The sequence below is a fragment of the Pocillopora verrucosa genome, chromosome 5 (assembly GCF_036669915.1).
Source record: "Pocillopora verrucosa isolate sample1 chromosome 5, ASM3666991v2, whole genome shotgun sequence".
Classification (NCBI taxonomy): Eukaryota; Metazoa; Cnidaria; class Anthozoa; order Scleractinia; family Pocilloporidae; genus Pocillopora; species Pocillopora verrucosa.
This window is the reverse complement of record NC_089316.1, coordinates 706975-725822: the sequence shown is the minus strand read 5'-3', so window position 1 is coordinate 725822 and position 18848 is coordinate 706975. Positions and strand designations below refer to the sequence as shown.

At 38.1% G+C, this 18848-nt stretch overlaps 1 protein-coding gene and 1 pseudogene across 1 annotated transcript; one reads left to right on the top strand and one right to left on the bottom strand.

The window, feature by feature from the left end:
• The first annotated feature begins 3022 nt into the window (after positions 1–3022).
• On the top strand, positions 3023–7064 carry LOC131790959 (solute carrier family 35 member F3). Its single transcript, XM_059108256.2, has 5 exons — positions 3023–3240; positions 3817–4072; positions 4500–4719; positions 5316–5441; positions 5949–7064. The coding sequence occupies exons 1-5, from the start codon at positions 3126–3128 to the stop codon at positions 6387–6389; spliced, it is 1158 nt and encodes a 385-aa protein (XP_058964239.2). The 5' UTR covers positions 3023–3125; the 3' UTR covers positions 6390–7064.
• Positions 7065–10392: 3328 nt separating this feature from the next.
• LOC131790958 (uncharacterized) lies at positions 10393–18809 on the bottom strand (annotated as a pseudogene).
• Positions 18810–18848: the final 39 nt, after the last annotated feature.

Sequence of the window (18848 nt, the reverse complement as noted above, 5' to 3'; positions counted from 1 at the left end):
ATACTCGTTCATGTAAATGCACAGATCCGAGTTGAGATATACAAAAACATTCGATTTGCACAATTTCTAAAATAATATGACAATTACCTCTTCCAGAAGGATGTTCATTCCTGCATTTGTCACCACACCGACAATAACCATTCAAAAAATGCTGGCAAACTGTTTTCCCGTTTTTCTGTTGAAAAACGAGGAATATCGATATCAAATTATATTTGTAATAGCAAACTTTTCAAATGAAGAACCCCGAGAAGGGGGGGGGGGGGGAAACCCATGAAGCTTACCTGCAGTATGTTCATAAACTGCACTTATCTCCATATCGGCACTCGCCCTTTAAAGAAATATTGACAAACCAACCATGAACCAAACAAGGTGAAGGAGATGATAACTTTTGTCAAAAATACGGCGGCCATTTTACATTATCCTCTGGTCAAAAAAAAAGTCTGTTACAGGGACTCGTACTCAGGCTACCAGCAAAAAAGTTCATTTCCACCTTGAAGCTTTCTCTGGTTCTACAGTTATAGAGAGGAGAGTTGTGAATCAGATCCTGGGGGTTAAAGGGCTAAAAACTGTATTACAAACTTGGATCATTGTCAGTATTTGAGAAACCTGCACCCACACTTCTCTTCACCCAACAACAGTCAACTGATAACAAGTGATTAATTAAATGGGGGTGGATTATTTACCTCTCCTATGCAAATTACAGATGTGAAAGTGGTGAATGTAATCTATAATTTTTTTCTACAGAATATCCCTAACAGCTTTTCTAAAATTATATACTGAAGTAAAACGAAGAGGATGTATTAAAAATACACAGCCCTGCAAGATGTTTAGTGGCACACTCATAGCAATAGGCACAGTAGTGTCCTGGGTTTGCAAAACACAGTTTTCACAGAGCATGTACTCACCAGACTTTGATGCACCAGTTTTGATCACATGGTTCTCCACAATATGGATGGTGTTAGTGTTTCCAATTTACTTTCTTCTGGGCTTGCTCTAAGGAAAACAGATGCTTTTATTATACAGGTTTGTGCAATCCTTCAACCATTTTCTTATTTTTTTATATGTAAGTGTGAGAGACTGGGGAGATGCCCTTTCTTAATGGTTAAGATGCCAGACCTGGCTGGAGAGGTCTGGGTTCAAGACCTAGTCTCTTGCTCGGGCAAAACATGTTACTCTAGAAGTGCCTCTTTGTCCACCCAATAGTAGAAATGGATACCAGCAAATGTTCAGGGAAGTCTGATGAAATTCTGGGGTGTAGCTTGCAATCGACTGGTATCCTATCCAGGGAGAAGTAGTAATACTCTTTCAGAGAGAGTGAAAAGGTATTTGGTAGTCAAGGTCTCCACCTGATGTCTCTATTGACGCATGCTGGCCCATTCTGCCTCACATGGGTAGTGACCAATCACTTATACGTGCGTACACTTGGTATCATTCATGCTGCTGATGTTGCTGCTTTGTTCTCATCTTCTAATGCTTTTGTATACTTCTTATCATGGAGCTGGTTAAAGGAGGAGCTTTCTATTTTTAAGGTATGAGCTGTTGCCCAAGGGTGGGGGGGGGGGGGGGAAGGGGTAATGGTAATGAATTTGAAAATAATGCAAGTGACCACAAATTAAGCTTCTGATGATGAAGATATGGATCAGCAAAAGATCCGATCAACCTGCAATGAATGAAAAAAAATTGCTAGGGCTGATCATTTTATTGTCATTATTATTATTATTATTATTATTATTATTATTATTATTATTGTAACTGCTTCCGTTGAAGCCAAGTGTTACCGCTTCCGAAAAAAGCTGCGAAATATTTTTTGGTTAGGTTGACGCGCCTGTGATTAGTTCCTTTTAGACAGAAAATTATAGTTAGCATTTCAGTTCAAGATAAGACCCCATGTGATCAAGATCGGTTTTGAATAGAAGATAAGTTAGACTGTAATCCTCGATAAAGTAATCAAGACCCGCGCACGTTGGTAATCAATAACTTGTCTTGTTATTATGTTATCTAGCTCGTAGTCGTTACTCAAAGTAAAATTTATCACTCGTTTTTTACCTTTCCTTTGGTTCTTGTTATTGCCACGTGCTCGTTTTCAAAATCGAGATTATTCTTAAGCTATGATCTACGGTGGCTGCAGTGACCCATAGAAGACATGCCACATTTTTTTTATCGCGCGATAAAATCAAAATATCGCGCTATAAATGGAAATTATCGCGCGATAACTGATAAATTATTGCGCGATAAATTTAAAATTAGTGCGCGAACAATTCCGTCTGAGAAGAAAGAGACCCTTGGTATTTGTGAACTAGAACACGAATTATAACGTCAGCTTCATGAACGTCCTTTATTTAATTCTTTGCGCAGTGGAAAAGTGCCTCCAACTTGTAGAACGCTACGAAATACTAGTTCTGTGAGAGGAAAAGACGCGAGTACCATCATTTTGTGTCAGTAAATTTATATTTATCATCTGAGATGCTTTACCATGTTAAAGAAAACTTTTGACCAAATGATGCAATGACAAATGAACACGCGCACTGGCTGTATATTGTATATATTGTAACTTAACGTAACGTAACATAACTTGTCGAAAGATGCATATACGCTTTTCTGAGGTCTTCTCTTTTTCGCGCGTATCGGTGAAATTCTCGGCAAGCGCTCGCCACGCAAGCTCTTATTCTTTTGTAGCACGCATGAATAATTCCGTGACCACACAATAAAGTAACAAAAACTTTGAGTTGGACTATGGATGATATCAAGTGTAAATCTATTTTTAAAGAAGAAATAAAAGATTTTGAAATAATGGTTAAAGAAATGATTGGAGGACTTTGATTCACGTCACGTTTTGAAACAAATATTACGTGAAAGACTGATGGGAACTAAAACTTTCTCCATAATTTGATTTCATACAAACGGGATGTCGTCAAGAGACAAACCCATGAAAGGAAAAACTCGCGTATCAGGCTTTGTCCCTTGCGTGCAGTTCACGTGCAACAAACCTTTGATCTCATTATTTACGTTCCCGTCAGGAAAATCGCAGCCAAATGCGGGACAAATACTTGTGTTCCAATTAAGAATTTAACGATCTCTTTTTATAACTTATTTTTTTCCACTTGTTGGTGTGAGAAGAGTTGATCATGCAAGGAAACGAAAACCAGTTCAAGACGTTTAGCGAAAAATCAAAGTTATTATTCACACCTGATAATGACAACGAAACTGGAAGACGAACAAATTTCTACGACGAAGATGCAGGTACATGATGACGATAAAATAATTTAATTTTTATTGAAGTAGTCGATCGGATAACCTCCATCCGATTTGCCGAGTGCGGAATTTTTGCTCGCTAAAGACACGCAAATATTAGTCAGCACTAAATCGATAGGGAGAAACTTTGATACTAATCACTCCGAAAGATGTCGTCACTTGGTGACCGTATTCTGTTTTCAACTGTAGATTACTTCACAAAAATTCTAAAATTATGTAATCTTAAATTTATGGCAGAGTATAGCAACCAAGAGATTATATTTATCGGAGAAAAGAGCAGTACAGACACACATGTCAATGCGTGTCTTGACGTGTCGAGATTGGATTCAAAATGAATAGTTGTAGTGCGTGACTTGATCTGGATGGGGTGACGTCTGCTCCTATTGCGAACTTGGAGTCAAGTTTCTCTGCACCAGTTTCGCACTTAAGCTCATCGTAGGTCTCTGTTTGTTTTAAATAGCACCTTTAACAACAATATCGCTTCTTACCAATAAAGTATAAAATAAAAGAATTTAGATCTTCATTTCGGTCACAATCTGCTCTAACATGGTTACTTTCACTAAGGACCACAACCTCAGCAGAAAGTTTCAGAAGGATTTCATCTCGACACCAGGAAGATGCTGATTGGCGTTGCCATAGTGATTGGGATCGCATTTTCTTGGGTGGGGTCAACGCAATTTGCTCAGAGCTCATATTCGCCGGATTTTAATGCGCCGTTCTTTGTCTCTTGGTTCTCGACCTCGTGGGTGCTTGTGGTTTTTCCTGTCTATTTTTTGCGGGCACTACTCATCAGAGGAAAGAAGATAACTCAGTTTTACAGGTTTGTCAAGTCAAAAAAAAAAAAAAAAGGGACGAAACTCTTAGACTTTTGGAGTATGTAGCTTAAAAAAAGATTTGATCTCATCAAATTCTTCTAACTCTCGTCCTAGTTTAGGGACTGGTCATGGGGGAGGGGAGGGGAAGCCAGATTTCGGTTGTCTCACGATAAAATTTACGTGATCCCCCCATAATGCTTCTTTAATTTTCTTATGATCCTGCTCCAACTTACCGACTAACCGTAATAAAGACTTATTTTAAATTTATTCACTGTTGCAAAAATTCCTTAATTCTCTTATACTTACGCGTCACTGGTAAGCTTGAGACATGACATGCTCAACCTCATTCCCTCTCTCTTCCAGAGGGTCAGAAGACCTGGGAACGAGGTTGTGACATGCATCAGCGTTTTGTCTTTATTTCCTCTGTTTTAGAGAAAGTGAAAGAGTCTTTGGAAGCCAAGGCCTACACCTCAGCTCACTCCTCAAATACGTGGGGCCATTTTGTCTTCTTTGGGTGATAGCCAATTACTCTTATGTGCGAGCCCTCGGGGTCCTTCGGGCAGCGGATGTTAGTGCTCTGTTTTCGTCTTGCAATGCTTTTGTTTATTTGTTCTCCCTGATTTGGCTGCAGGAAAGGCTCGGAATTGTTCAGGTGAGGGGAACAAAACCTCGATCACAACTTGAAACCAGTAAGGTAATGTTTGACCGTATCAATTGAGCTGATAATGTGAAATAGCCCCCGGAGAGAAATTCTAAAGCTGACGTTTCTCTCTAACGAAGGGGTACCCTTCGAAATAGTAGCTTTAGAACTTTATGAATCTCTCATTATCAACTCAGTTGATACAACTAAATTTTCTGGCATTTCGGATGCTCTACCACTGAGCTATAGGAGACTCGAGATAGACTGGGCCCCTTAACTAGTTCCTTGGTGACAAATTTCAAGTTCCTGCGTACTGCAAGGATAGAAATGTCGATGTATGATACCTTTTCGCAGTGATGATACACTAGTACTGTTGTCGTTTGCTTCTTGTTTCTATCGCTATATCTCTTTTCCGTATCGTTACGAATCTGTTTGTAGTTTTAGTTTTCATAATATCTCAGCAGTTCTAATAGTGCCTTTGTGAGGGGAGCTCGACGAAACTCGATGTAGGAGGTTTTACCTCATTTTTTGTGGACAACATGAAGGAATCTCTCCTTAACCCAGTAATGACCTTCACTTCGTCTTATTTTATTTTTTTACCTCCACAGATTTCAGCAGTTGCACTTTGTATTGGAGGTATAGTAATGATGGCTTATGCAGAAGGATTTGCAGGACCCAACGTTGTTGGTGTAATACTGTCTGTAACTGCAGCAATCGGAGCTGCTTTGTACAAGGTAAATTCCGCAAAGTACCGTTAGGGTTTTGATCAACGAGATGCCCTCTGTGCGAAAATCCAGAACAGATGCCAGGGATATCCGAGTGCTGAAAGCCTTGTTTACAGAATCTTATTTTTACGTGTCGTGAAACTAAAGCAAAAATCTAACAGCCTCTTTAGTTAAAGTTATGCAAATCTAGTCACTTTTCGATTAATTTGTTTCAGCTTGAACTAGGCTTAAATCCAGACACAACCACACTGAATTGATCTTATAAGAGACCATATTCTCTTGGAACTATTATCGTACCAAAATTTTGTCTTCTCATTAAAAATATTAAATCAAAAAAGTTTTAGTTAGCAGAATGGTTGCCTGTTTTTAGAATGAAATGCTAATTTAACATGTTGCACAAATTTACTGGGTGACATTCCACGAGAAATCCTGGAAACGAGTTCGCTTTGGCTCCCGCACGGTACTATGCCCCGCTCGGGGAGTGCTGGTCGGTTACCCTTCTCTTTTGCTTTTAAGGTCTGGTTTAAAAGGATCGTTGGAGACGCTACATTAGGTCAAGTTTCCCTGTTCCTGTCCTGCCTCAGCTTACTCAGCACTGTACTTCTTTGGCCCTTAATCGTCATCTTTCATTATACACGTTGGGAGGAATTCAAATGGGAAGATATCCCCTGGAAATATCTTTGTGGAAATGCAGTTCTAGGAATGATATTCAACTTCCTGATAAACTTTGGCATCGCTTTTACGTACCCCTTGTTCATCTCTCTTGGCACAGTTCTCGGTATTCCTATCAATGCTGTGACAGATTATCTCTTTCGAGGAGCAGCGTTTGGCAGTTATAAAATAGTTGCTGCATTTTCCATCGTGATTGGTTTTTTGTTTATGCTGTTACCAAAAGAGTTCGAAGAAACTCTGCAGGAAACATTTTGTTGTCGGAAGAGAGAGCGGATCTTAAATTGAGATTGCGTTTGTTGAACGTATGAATGACCCTCTCCTAGGTTTTAATAGGCCATTTTCGATATATTAAAATTCAAACTTGGCCCTGAGGCTTGGTGGAATTAACAAAAGAAATCACATCAAGGTTGAGGGATGAATAATTAATTCCTCTTGTTTTATATCCCCTAGCCTCGGAGCCATGTTAGAATTTTAATATATCGGACATGGCCTATTGAGCGTCTCAAGTTTGGAAGGCCAATTGCTAACTAATCTTTTGATTTATTCAATCTTATCATATATCGCAAAACTTCCTGTAACTCCTCTTGAGTGTCATCGGAACATTACACGAGGCTAAGAAGACCCGGTTATGCCAGGAATGTCCATTGTGCAACGGTTGTCTTCAAACGAAATGTGCTGAACTAAACGCATTATTAATTTTGTGTACAAATATTTTAACCTTGGTTTTCGCCAGATGCCCGAGAGTAATTAAGCTTTAGCATTAGTCCATATCAGAAGCATATAACCAATAAGCTATATGCTTGCTTCTGTCCATCCTGAAGGAACATTGAGCTGTACGGTTCGATGCACACACGGGATCGGAGTGTTGCGGTCTCTTTATTCAAGGACTGTTCACACGCAGACTTGTAGAATTGAGATTTATAGTAAAAAGTATTTTATAATATGGACAACTAAGGGTAATTTGGCGTTATCATCTGAGTTGATAACGTGAATTGGCCACCGTTAAGAGTTTCAAAGCTGACGTTTCTAGCGTTAGATCTTCGTCAGGAACGTCAGCTTTGAAACTCTTAACGGTGGCCAATTTACGTCATCAACTCGATTAAGAAGGGTTTAGTTTTAGATTTAAAAATCATAAAAATCCATTCTGGTTTAGGACAGGATTTTAGAGAAAAGTAGTGCACAAAGTAATTTTAGATACTTTCACATACCACTTTTTCTTTTTTTTTTCTTTTCTTTTAACGGTTGACAAATATTTGTGAATATTTGAGTTCAGATGCTTATTATTGCCCACTCAAAAAAAAGTTCTTTAATATTAAAACCGCTGAGTTCTAGATGCGTCCAGTGAAACGAATTAACAATGGTAAGTCAGTACATGGAATCGTGTTTTTCTTCAGAAGCCAATAGAAATGAATATAGTTACAACCACTTAAACATTTCAGAACTTATTTATAAACTTACATTGCAACCAAAAAGTTGATATTTCTCCAAACTGCATACAGCAAATGTTGACCCCAGACTAAAATCATATTCGTCCTTAAAATATCACCCCTGAATTACACGTAAAGGTCACGAGAATAAAGGAAATGATCACCAACTAAAGAAACTCTTGGTTGTTAAAAAATGCTCCTCATCACCTGAGGTAAAGTGCAGAGAACAGTAAAGAGAATATGCATACTGATATTAGGTTGTAAGGGGTTGATTCTACAATTATTTGTGTGATTTGTCGATGAATGAGGCTTTGATTTGTTCATTCCATGTCAGCTCGCAATTATTCACTCAAGTGGAAGTAATTAGGAGTGGGTTTTTAACAAGCGAGGCCATTATCCACCCAGTTTCACCGATACTGGGGTGAATAATAGTTTTAATACAGTCCACACAAAAACCGAAAAAATCTATTTTTTATGTCAGTTCACTAGAAAGTTGCCGGGAATTAAACTTTTGATACGCGATTTTGTCTTTTCGGCTTCTTAGAGATGAATAGTACGTACTTGCTAGTCACAACCGACCTAGCCAATGAGCGTGTGCAAAAGGCACGCGCTTTTCAACTGTGTGATGTTTACTAAAACGTATTACGATTGATTTAATTGCATAGAGTAACGTAAGAAAGGAATGTGGATGAGATTTCATTTTCCTGCTTTCATTTTTCGAATACGTAACTACGTTTCTTCGATTTCGTAACTTAATCTTTCGAATTGCGTGATTTTTTTTCTTTTCGAATATGTTAATGATTGAAGTCGTTAAAATATTGGACCGGCCATGATGACGTGATCGCTAGGATTTAATTCGTCTGGAAGTGAAAAACAAACAAATAAAAAAATCAAAATAAAAAATGGTGTATTGTGAACTTCAGCACAAGAGGACTAAACACTGAAGACTGAAGACTGAAGGAGGATCTTCGAGAAAATATCCGAAGATGTGTGTCAAAGATTCGTCCCAATCAGTTAGAGCCTATGTCAATAGGCCATAATTCTCTTCCACCACTCAACCACATTGCTTCTTTGTGGAGATCAATGAGAACGAACCAGCGTCGATGATCGGCTCAAAACTGAACCCTCTCTTTTGCGACGATGAGTGGGTACAAATGGGTCGCTCAAGGAGTTTGAGGAAAGTGGTAGCCCAAAAACCTTTGAATTTTTCTGAAACAAACTAGTACAAGAGCATCTTTAATTAAAATTACTGATTTGATTTGCAATTCTTAAAGCATGAAAACACTTATAATTAAACGCCCTTTAAGAACCCATCAATACGTCTTTCGCATCGTCAGTTCCATTAACACGAGTTTGAATCTTAGCAAAGCTTCTCTTTGGCTGTATTTATGAAAGCGATTTCATCAACATTCACAAATCGACGACTAGCGTCTCTTTCGCGGCACGTTCCACTTTGTAAGCGGGAGACCTGTTCTGAGGCTAGTAGTTGTTCACTTGAGTTAGATCTTATGTAAAGTTTCCGTGAATGACAAAACAAATATTTCAGCAAAATGAGATGTTATACTGGGCACTAAAATGGCAGAAATGGTGTTTTACTGGGGCAACAAAAGCTCTTTAAGCTATTTGGCAGTTGTTTCCATCTTAGTCATTACTCTCGTCCATTGAGATATTTGTAATTCCCTTGATATCCAGTTCAAGACAGTTCTCATTCTCTCGGACATCCTACAAAAAAATAAAACAAACGGTAATAAGCCTATGTATTAGATAAAGGTAAAGAGCAAGTTCTTCAGTTACTCAGCTCTACTGATCATGAATGTTCAATTTGTACTGAATATTTCTTCTCCTGTTAGGTCAATTTTTTTCAGTATTTTCATCAATATTTGCCAAGTATCGTGATGTTATTTCTTTAATCCTGACTTCAAAAGTGATTTAACTAAATGTTGCTTAACACCGTCAAACAAAGTCCTTTTCTTTCACTCCATTTCAACTGAGCACAACACACCCATAAATAGGTCAACTTATCAGTGGACCATCTTGGTAACTTACTCCACATAGGTACCATGGTCGAGCCAATTAACTTGCAATAAAAGTAACGTCATCTTCGATACCAACAAGATCAAAACAAACATTATTTAGCATATGAACCCACAAAGAGCTCTTCATCTATTTCCTTCTACTCTTTCCCGATCAAATTCCAGTTCCTGATGCAAGGAGTACAGACGATCACAAACTTTTTCGGTGACTATTACATTCTTACGCGTTTCGTCTTTATTTCTTCCTCCAGTGATTCCAAAAGCTCAGAAAATGATGGACGCTTTGTAGAATCCAAACTCCAGCATGACTTCATCATATCGTAGCTGTGAACAGAAAAACGATTCTGTTTAGTCACACCTCGGAGTTGAACCGTTGTGACAGACCGGGGTCTTATTCCATTCAAGATTATTTACATTTCATCTGGGCATCCATCCGGCTTGGCTAAAATTCGTCCTGCTTTCAGAAATTCTATTATTTCCATTCCGCCAAGACCAGAATACGGCATTTTACCTTGAAAGGAAAGATAAAGAGTTCAGTCTTTGTTGATGGTTTAATCAGCAGCTTGTCTCAAGAAGACGACTTGTGATAATTATTATACAGTAGACTTCCTTTGAAAACTCTGATAAGTCGAGTGCATACGTTGACATGATAACCCTATATCTGCAGCAGATATTTTACGTAATAATGATGATGTTTTGTGTGAGTATTCGAAATCTTAACTTACTCACATATCCTTTAATATGAAATAGGTAAAAAGTCTCCATGCTAAAACTGTTTACCTCCAGATTCAATCTCCCATAATAACACTCCAAAGGACCATCTGTCGCAAAACAGCACTATTAGGTCATTTTACAATAAAAACAAAATGATTTCTTACGGAATTATAATTCCAAATTGCAATAACGCCATAAGCTCACCATTATCACTAGCTACATCTCGATATAACTAGTATATAAAGGAAAGCATGAATTTGATATAGCATCTGAGCTATATCTTAACATTACAAAAGTGCATCAGTATGCCAAGAGTACCCCACTTGTTCTTAGAGTTTCATTATCATGACGAGGGAAGTATCTGCTGCTTAATTTCAATGGAAAACACTCAGAGACGATAAAATAGCTTCAAACTTAATCAGTTATTAGGACCCCTATTCGCGAATAGCAAGTAGCTTTACAATTTTAACTTTCCCTCAGAATTCCTTACAGAGTTAACTTACACATCTGTTTTAGTATTGTACGTGTAATCCTCCAAAGACTCAAGAGCCATCCAGCGAACAGGTAACATTCCCTTTTTTGGAAGAAAACATTTAAAGCATGGTTTGAGTAAAAACAATTCAGTTTAAATAATACTAAAGAATAGTACGTACGAAAATCGTGAATTTTTATAGTTGTATGTTGAGACGGCATTGGCTCAGGGAGATAAAACTGGGATTGCAAGGAGCCCAAGGGGATTTAGTGCCGCCAAAGGACCCCCCAAACGGCGCGCTAATTGCTTGAAACGTATTGAAGAAAATTAGCTATTATTTAGGAGTGTCTCTTGCTCTGGATAGTGAACGTAAATAGCAGTTTCTGAGAATTTGTAGAATGCTAACTCACGGTGACATGGATACTCGAACCTTCTAATAACATACCATGGAACATTCTAGAAAATTCTGTTAGGATTTGTGATAATTATGTAATTCTACTAAAGTACGTAGTTGTGTAGTAAGCTTCTAGAATTTCCAGAATACGTTGGAGAATTGTTATTGTTTTCATTGTTATTGCTTTCATTTCATAAAAGTCGCTTCTTCGTAAGATTTAACTTAAGACGAGGTTCGAAGATCACTTTCATATTCATTTTAGACGTGTTGTTTAACTAAGTAGTTGGGTTTGTAGGAGTATAGTGTTCTTTCTGTCGGTTAATGTATACCGTAACACTTCAAAGGAGGAAGAATCTTTGCAAAACGATATAGCTGGAACTATAAATATATATGTCGTTATAACTACTCTCCCCATTTTTTAAACACGAGAAAACTGGCCATACCCCAGATGTACTTTCGTATTCACCACTTTCATAAACATCACGTGACAGGCCGAAGTCGGAAACCATGGCAAGATTTTCCTCGCCAAGAAGCACGTTTCTCGCTGCAAGGTCACGATGAACACACTAAGAAAGAGAAGCCGAATAAAAATCAAATAATCCTCTAGAAAGTAAATATTTTTCTTAATTCTTTATTGGATCTTGTACCTTTTTGCTGGCCAGGTGAAGCATTCCACAAGCTACATCTCTTGCGATCTTCATTTTGTCTTGGGGCGTGAACTTCATTGCCTCTTTCCGAACATTGTAATATGGATTTTCGCTCCTCTTTTTCAGTTGGTCCAACAAACAGCCATTAGGGGCCAAAGTGACAATCACCAATACTGGCTCTAGAATTTGCCACAAAGCTAAATATTAAAGTTGTGAAGCAAAATTGCATTTATTTGTGTTGCATAATTGGGAATTTGCTTTTACATAGAAGGACAAAACTGAAAAGGAAACTGCACGTAGAACATCAATTAATATCAACTAAAAGTTACCAGTCTTGGTACAAGCTCCGATAAGACTTAAGACATTAGGATGTTCACCAACTGTGACCATGACTGCAAGCTCGTTAATCAGGTCCCGTCTCTCTGTTTCTGTAGCATTTTCTGCAAAGAAATATTCTAAGCTTTACTGATATCCAAGGGGCAGCAAATCTGTTTACAAGTTGTATCAAACACTTGAAACGCATCTAATGCATGTGCTTTCAACCGAGAAATCATCAACCAATCATAAGTTTTCTAAATCGATCATTCACTTATTAACTTATTGAGCTTATTAACTAAGAAAATCAGTCAACCAATCAAAAGCTTCATCAAAAATGTTTACCTTGAATGCTCTCACTAGTTCTCCCATGCGCACCAAGCCTTTGTACACTTCCCCAAATGCACCTTCTCCCAGCTTGTCTTGGAGCGTAACATCTGATCTGGGAATTTCCGCCCAGCCTCCAACGTTCATGTAACAGCGAATTACTCTTTCAAACATTAGATCACTGGATAACCGGATAACACTGGATAACTTAATCATATAATTCAAGTCAAATTACCTCTTCTCTTTTCTGTTTTGATTTACATATTGGCCGAAACTTTAAGCAAACAGCCAATATAAATACAGCAGCTAAGAACAAGGGCAAGACTATAACCAACATCAAATCTCTGATGAATCTGTCTATAAGTTGGAAAAAAAAGCAAATGCTTATCGGAAGCAAGTAACATGAAGCATAAACCTTTCCCTTAAAAGCGTTTTTGTCTATTTGTGTCCTCAATAAGAAAAAGAGACAACTTGAAACTTTTTTCTTGATACCCTTGTTTTCACGTTTGAACTTTATTAGATTACCTTACTTTAGGAACAAAGAAAATCAGAGCCAAGTTACTTGATACCATGGAACACAAGTATCAAACACTATGATTGTGTCCTGTCCAAGCGTTGGATGACATTAGTTGTTATTGTTGACCTTTACCTTTTCCCTAACTTCGTGAATTTTCAAATAATTTCCTTTTGGAAGGTACCTGTATATATGTAAAGATCGACTTGGTGCTGGTCATTTGGGGAGAAACCCACTCTGGGTGTTATTATTACCTGGCAGTGTCTTTTGTGTTAACAATACACCCTCTGACCTTCCATACATATTGTTGCTTGATAATCTGATGGTGTATTCTGTGGACGGATCTTAATTCTCCATAATCATCCTGGTTTCAGGGTAAGGAATTGTCCAAACTGCAGTAAAGTTCTTCAGTCTTGATATCTTTCGCTCTATAGTGTAGTTGTGTATCTGGTATATGCTGCCATACTCTGGCTCCTCCCATGTCAAAATAAGATATTTTTTCTGTGCATTCTTTACGGAGAAACTTTTAGGAGACCTCGGTGTTTCTGACGAATGAAGGAAGTATCAATAGTATATTACTTAAAACTAGCAGCTCTAAAACTATATACCCCATATTATGTGGAGTTATCAATTTTTTGAGGGGGGGGGTGATTTGAGAGTAGGGTATTTCTTAAAAGTATCCACAGAGCTTTACTTACCCTGAACCCGTATAGAAGTAACTTTAAGCCAATCTCCAAACGACGAACGCACTCCTCCTATCAAATGATTAAGAGCATCATCTTTGTTGGTTGTGTTCGTATTTATTGTTGCAAGGACTTTAATGTCTGCCCTCAGGCTGCCATTTCTAAAAACAAAAGTGACAAAATACTTAAGAATACTTCACCAGCAGTAAATAAGATAACGTTTGTCATGAGAGCTGCTTTTCTCGAAAGAACCATCTGCAAGGTACTCAATTCTTCAGTCTTGAAACGTGGGTGAGTGGAAAACCTTGATATGGAAAGGACACTTTATTCTGAGGGAAACAAAGTTAATTTTCATATAAAATGTTATCTAATTGACCTCATTTTGAAAGTAAGGGTGTTTAGAAACCAAAAAGTGGCCAATATAGGCTCTAAATGACCAACGAAATATTTGAAGGGGAATAAAAATAGTTTCTAGATCTTACCTAAAATGTATAGTTATGACGTTATATATCTTCAACATAGAAGATTCGTTGAAGTGGTGTTTTATCTAAAAGAAAAAAATGTTTTATTCAAAAACAGAGCATGCAAAAATGTGAAAGCACTACTTTGTCCTACAAAAATCAAAATTTTTTATCAAACCAATTGTTCCTTACTGAAATTCTAATGAGTTCAGCCATTTCCAAGAACCTTTTACTGCTACTGTTAAGCAGATCCCTGCTAAAATCAGAATCTATGATCAGCTGGAAGTCTACCTCTAATATTTCTTCACCTGAAAATCAACCAAAGAACACAGGGAAGTGATAACAAGACAAAAAAGGAATTACATATGAATGAAAAAGGAAGAGCAAATTATGAACTAAAAATTTGTTTGGCTGGTTCAAGATTTTCAAACAGTAATATACGGCTAGTTTAATGCTAAAAGGTTGAGACTTTCAATTATAAAAGCGGAAAAGAGAAATATGATATCCGTTTCCACCGGTCATTATCAGTGGCATTCGACCTCATTTCCCCAATCCTGATAATATAGTTATCGCATCTGCTTGAAACGTGTCATTGGCACCCGGATATCAACAAAGCTCTCAACTGTCGATTGTCACTTTGATTGTAAGTGGTATATACCTTACATACCAGAAGACAGAGTTTTTACAACAAGGACCATGCTAGTTCGCCCGTGGCCAATTTCATTGAACCCATTGACCATAATCTCGTACGCTGTGTTTGGACGGAGCTTTGTAATAACATCTTGAGTCAAGTTACTCGTTGTGTTTGCTTCATCATAGAGCTCGGACCCTTTGCTCCGGTATTGAATCCGATAACCCAACAGTTTTTCTTCATAACGAGAAGGAGGTATGTTCTTCCAAGAGATTAACATGGCTGTTGAATTGAGAGGATGGCCTTTAAGGAAAGTGGGAGCCTCTTCTGGAACTGGTAACATAAACATAAAAAAAAAATGCTCTTGATCTCTTAAACATTTTGGTCCACAGTAAAGAAGAGTGTGTTCCTTTGGTTGATCTGGAGCAGAGTCTGAAGTCCGAGAGGACTGACATCATGTTACGTTAAAGCCATCAATAAACGATAGAGATCTCTGAACAAGAATCCTTCAGCTGCTTGGTTATTATACCATGATCAAAGAAAGCCTGGTAATTAATCTGCTTAAGTCTGCTCTTGATCTGCGTTTTCTCTAAGCCTGACCTTGGGTAATATTGTGAAATCTTCTATAAAATTTGTCTCCGCATGAAACAAAGCGAAGGAAATGATGCCACAGAATATCATATATTAAATTGTTCTTCGTCAGTATCTGAATAATATGTCGGTATATTATGTTCTAAAAAGAATTTTACAATGATTCTTTAATTTCATTTATACTTTCAATCTTCCATTTTCACTTGTGCCCTTTGGCTCTCACGTAAGTTCTCTTTATGACTAAATTTACCTCTAGAGGGACATCGAGATACGTTGCAATATTCCCATCGAACATTTGGGTCAGCGGTATAACACCATGGTCCATCCGGGGCACTGCTGTCCGGGTTACGACACGTGTTCGAGTCATTTTTGGAATTAGCGACATCTTCAGGAATCCGCCAGTGACGATGAGGACACTGAGATTTCCACGACTGACATGTACGACCAGACCGAGTGACGTTCATGTTGCCACGGTAACCAAATCCCACACCGTGGAAACAATCTAAAATTAATCGCATCTAGATGTTAAGGTACTATCAACATAGAGGTCGGTACACACGAGGGGACTTGTAGCAGGGATTTTTTTTAGGGACTACTCCGCTGTACGGTTAACACGATGGGACCAGTTGTGGGAACAAGTCCCTTGAAGAGTTTACCTACTGGGACCTGTTTCACATCGAGATAGCAAAAACTAGGGCGCTTTCACTGAAATTCAGCGAACAAGGAGCGATCCTAAACAATGGAACCGAATTTAGAAAATTAACTCCAAACAGGACACGTGTGGGACACGCTCACGTCAGAAAACAGCATCTCTTCCATTTATAAAATTGGTCAAGCATTTGCTTTTTTCTCCTAAGGTTCTGTATACTACTTTTCCAGAACTGAAAAACAGCAGCTATTGAAAAAAGGCCGCCATATTGAAACGGAGTACGAAAGGGGTTATGGGAACTTAAATACTGATCAGTGGTTAGATTACTTTCATTTGGTCGCAATTGCAAGGACCTGTCGTAAATTTAGAGCTCGAGCAATTTGCCAAGTCTACGTAGCGTTGAAAGATCGGTATATCTCTGATTAAGGCCATTTCCCTTTTGCAGACGACTTGCAAATATTCGCATGAGCTGCGACAAATACGGCGTTCTTTAGGCTGAGCCAATGATTCATCACAATTAGGGAAACCATAGACACAGAACAAGTCTTTAAATGGGATCCTGCACTCCGGTGTGATCTCAAGAGCGTCGAAATAACCCTTAAAGTTCACAGCTTCCCTTTCACCAGTATCCAATGTGGACTGATCACCATAAACGTATAGACTTCTGGTTACGTTTTTACAGAATTCGCCTTTATACTCGTAAAATATACAGAAAGCGTTTCTTGCGGAGGCATTCACCGGAGGAAATGCTGGAATGCAGCTAAAGATATAGAAACAATGAAAAGGAAATAATGTATGGGCATGTAAATGAATGAATAGACAAATAGATAAAACTGAGAGAGATATTATATAGAGCACTTAGCATTAGTACTTTAGAGGAATGTTAAGCATACAAACCTTGCATTAGAATGCACTTGAGTGAGGTTATTTTCTGTTTATCGGTAAAAGAAAGTAAAGGGAATGATTATTAAAACCCATGACCTCAGTGAAACCGGTGCAGCGCTCTACCAACTGAGCCAACAAGCCAACTGTTGAATCCAAATAAACCTTCGAAGTGGTGAATAATGGCTGTAAACATGTGAAAATCATATGTGTGCACTGCGGTTGAAGAAACGAATATATAATCGATCCTCGCAGTTATGAACACTACTGAACTAGTAGTTGAAATGAGGCCTGAAAAAAATTTCAGGCCCGTACAATTCGTAAAAAAGTGGACAAGCTCAAGGAAACCGAAATGTATGAAGCTAATAAAAGTAAACTCTACACACGATACATATTTTTGTGGTAGTCCCAAGTATCCTCAGCAGACGAGGATTCTGTCTCACACTTAAACTTTGTAGAAATTCATTTGCCGTGAATAGCTTTTCAATGCTATCTTCATACTCCAAGAGTAAAATGTCACTATCATGTATTATCACTTGGCTACGAGCAGCATAGCATCTGAATCAAAAATAAAAATAACTTTTTCTACCAACCACAATGAACAAAGATGGCGCTCAAGAAGGTAAGAACAACTATGGTCCAGACTTGAGTCATTTCTATGTTGTAAGGTTGGTTACCAGTGGAAAAACTTCAATCTAATTTAAAGATGTAAAGATAAATAAGAAAATTAATTCCTTATCCTACAGTCAATAACTTTGATACAAAACGAATAAACATTTTAAAATACTAAGCAAACTGAAAGAGAGCGATTGATCGGTAAACTCGATATGCGGAAAGACATGAATATCTATAATTTAGAATCGAGCCATTACATAATACCATTCTTCTCCAGATATAAGTAAATCTAATAATATATTCACTAATCAATAATCTAATAATCCAATATAAGTGAAACTAGATGTTATTCTTTCCTAGGGCATAATTATCTTCTATAGACGACCTGCGGTCACTAATGGCACAACAGGGTTCAGTAGCGCAGAAAATTGAAAATGATGTTCGCAGCACGTTAAATGCCAATTTGCTGAAGGGCAAATCTGACTTTTCGCACGCCACGTGGTTTGCCTGCGTGGATATTCTGTTTGAGAATCGCTTTCTCGTTGTATGAGATCAGTTCGTCTCCTATCGTGGCGGATATTGGTTTCTAAGTGGAACTGAAATATGCTTAAAAATACAGTCACCGCTGCAAGTGAGTCTAACTCACTTGGGCAAACAAAGTTGTTCTTCACAGCCGTTCCTGACGCCAAACTGATCACCCCACAAGACTATCCACTAAGTTAAGAGTCTACTGCTTACCAACTCTCTGATAGATATGGTATTTTCCTCTGCGAATCAAAACAGGATGAACAATACTCTGCCGAAGCGCTGGATCCTGTTTCATAACTAGCCCGCCGTGACATGACGTTTCAGTTAAACTAGGAATAGCACGTCGTTATAAATAAACTGAATGCAAATGTATGTCAGCCTTCTAAAATGAGAGCAACGCTCGATACAATTTTTGAAGAAAATTCATTTATCCTTTGTAAAACAGTATTCGAGTAATTTTGCTCGCATGCTTGAACTAAAATCACTCACGACTTTGAATACCTCCTAGCTGACTACTGTCTTGCGTTACAAGGCCCCCTTCTTTTTGGTTCCGCTCTCTAATACTTTACGATGATATTCACCACGAAAGCTTGAGTTAAGAAAGCTGATAGCGAATGAACAGCTAAGCGAGTAGCACGGCTGACTTCCTGCCACCTTTCAGTTTCAGAACGTAACACAAGGTCATAGGGGTTGGTCTGCGCAGAGGCGGAAATTACAAAAACTAATCCTCTCCATTGTTTCCTCTACTTAGTTCGTCACGGAAGCCAAATAACGCAATCGCTTATGATCTGTCTTATATGCGACACGCACTCAAAACGATGCAAAATAGTTAATTCAGCGGTCTCCTGAGTAAGATTTTTA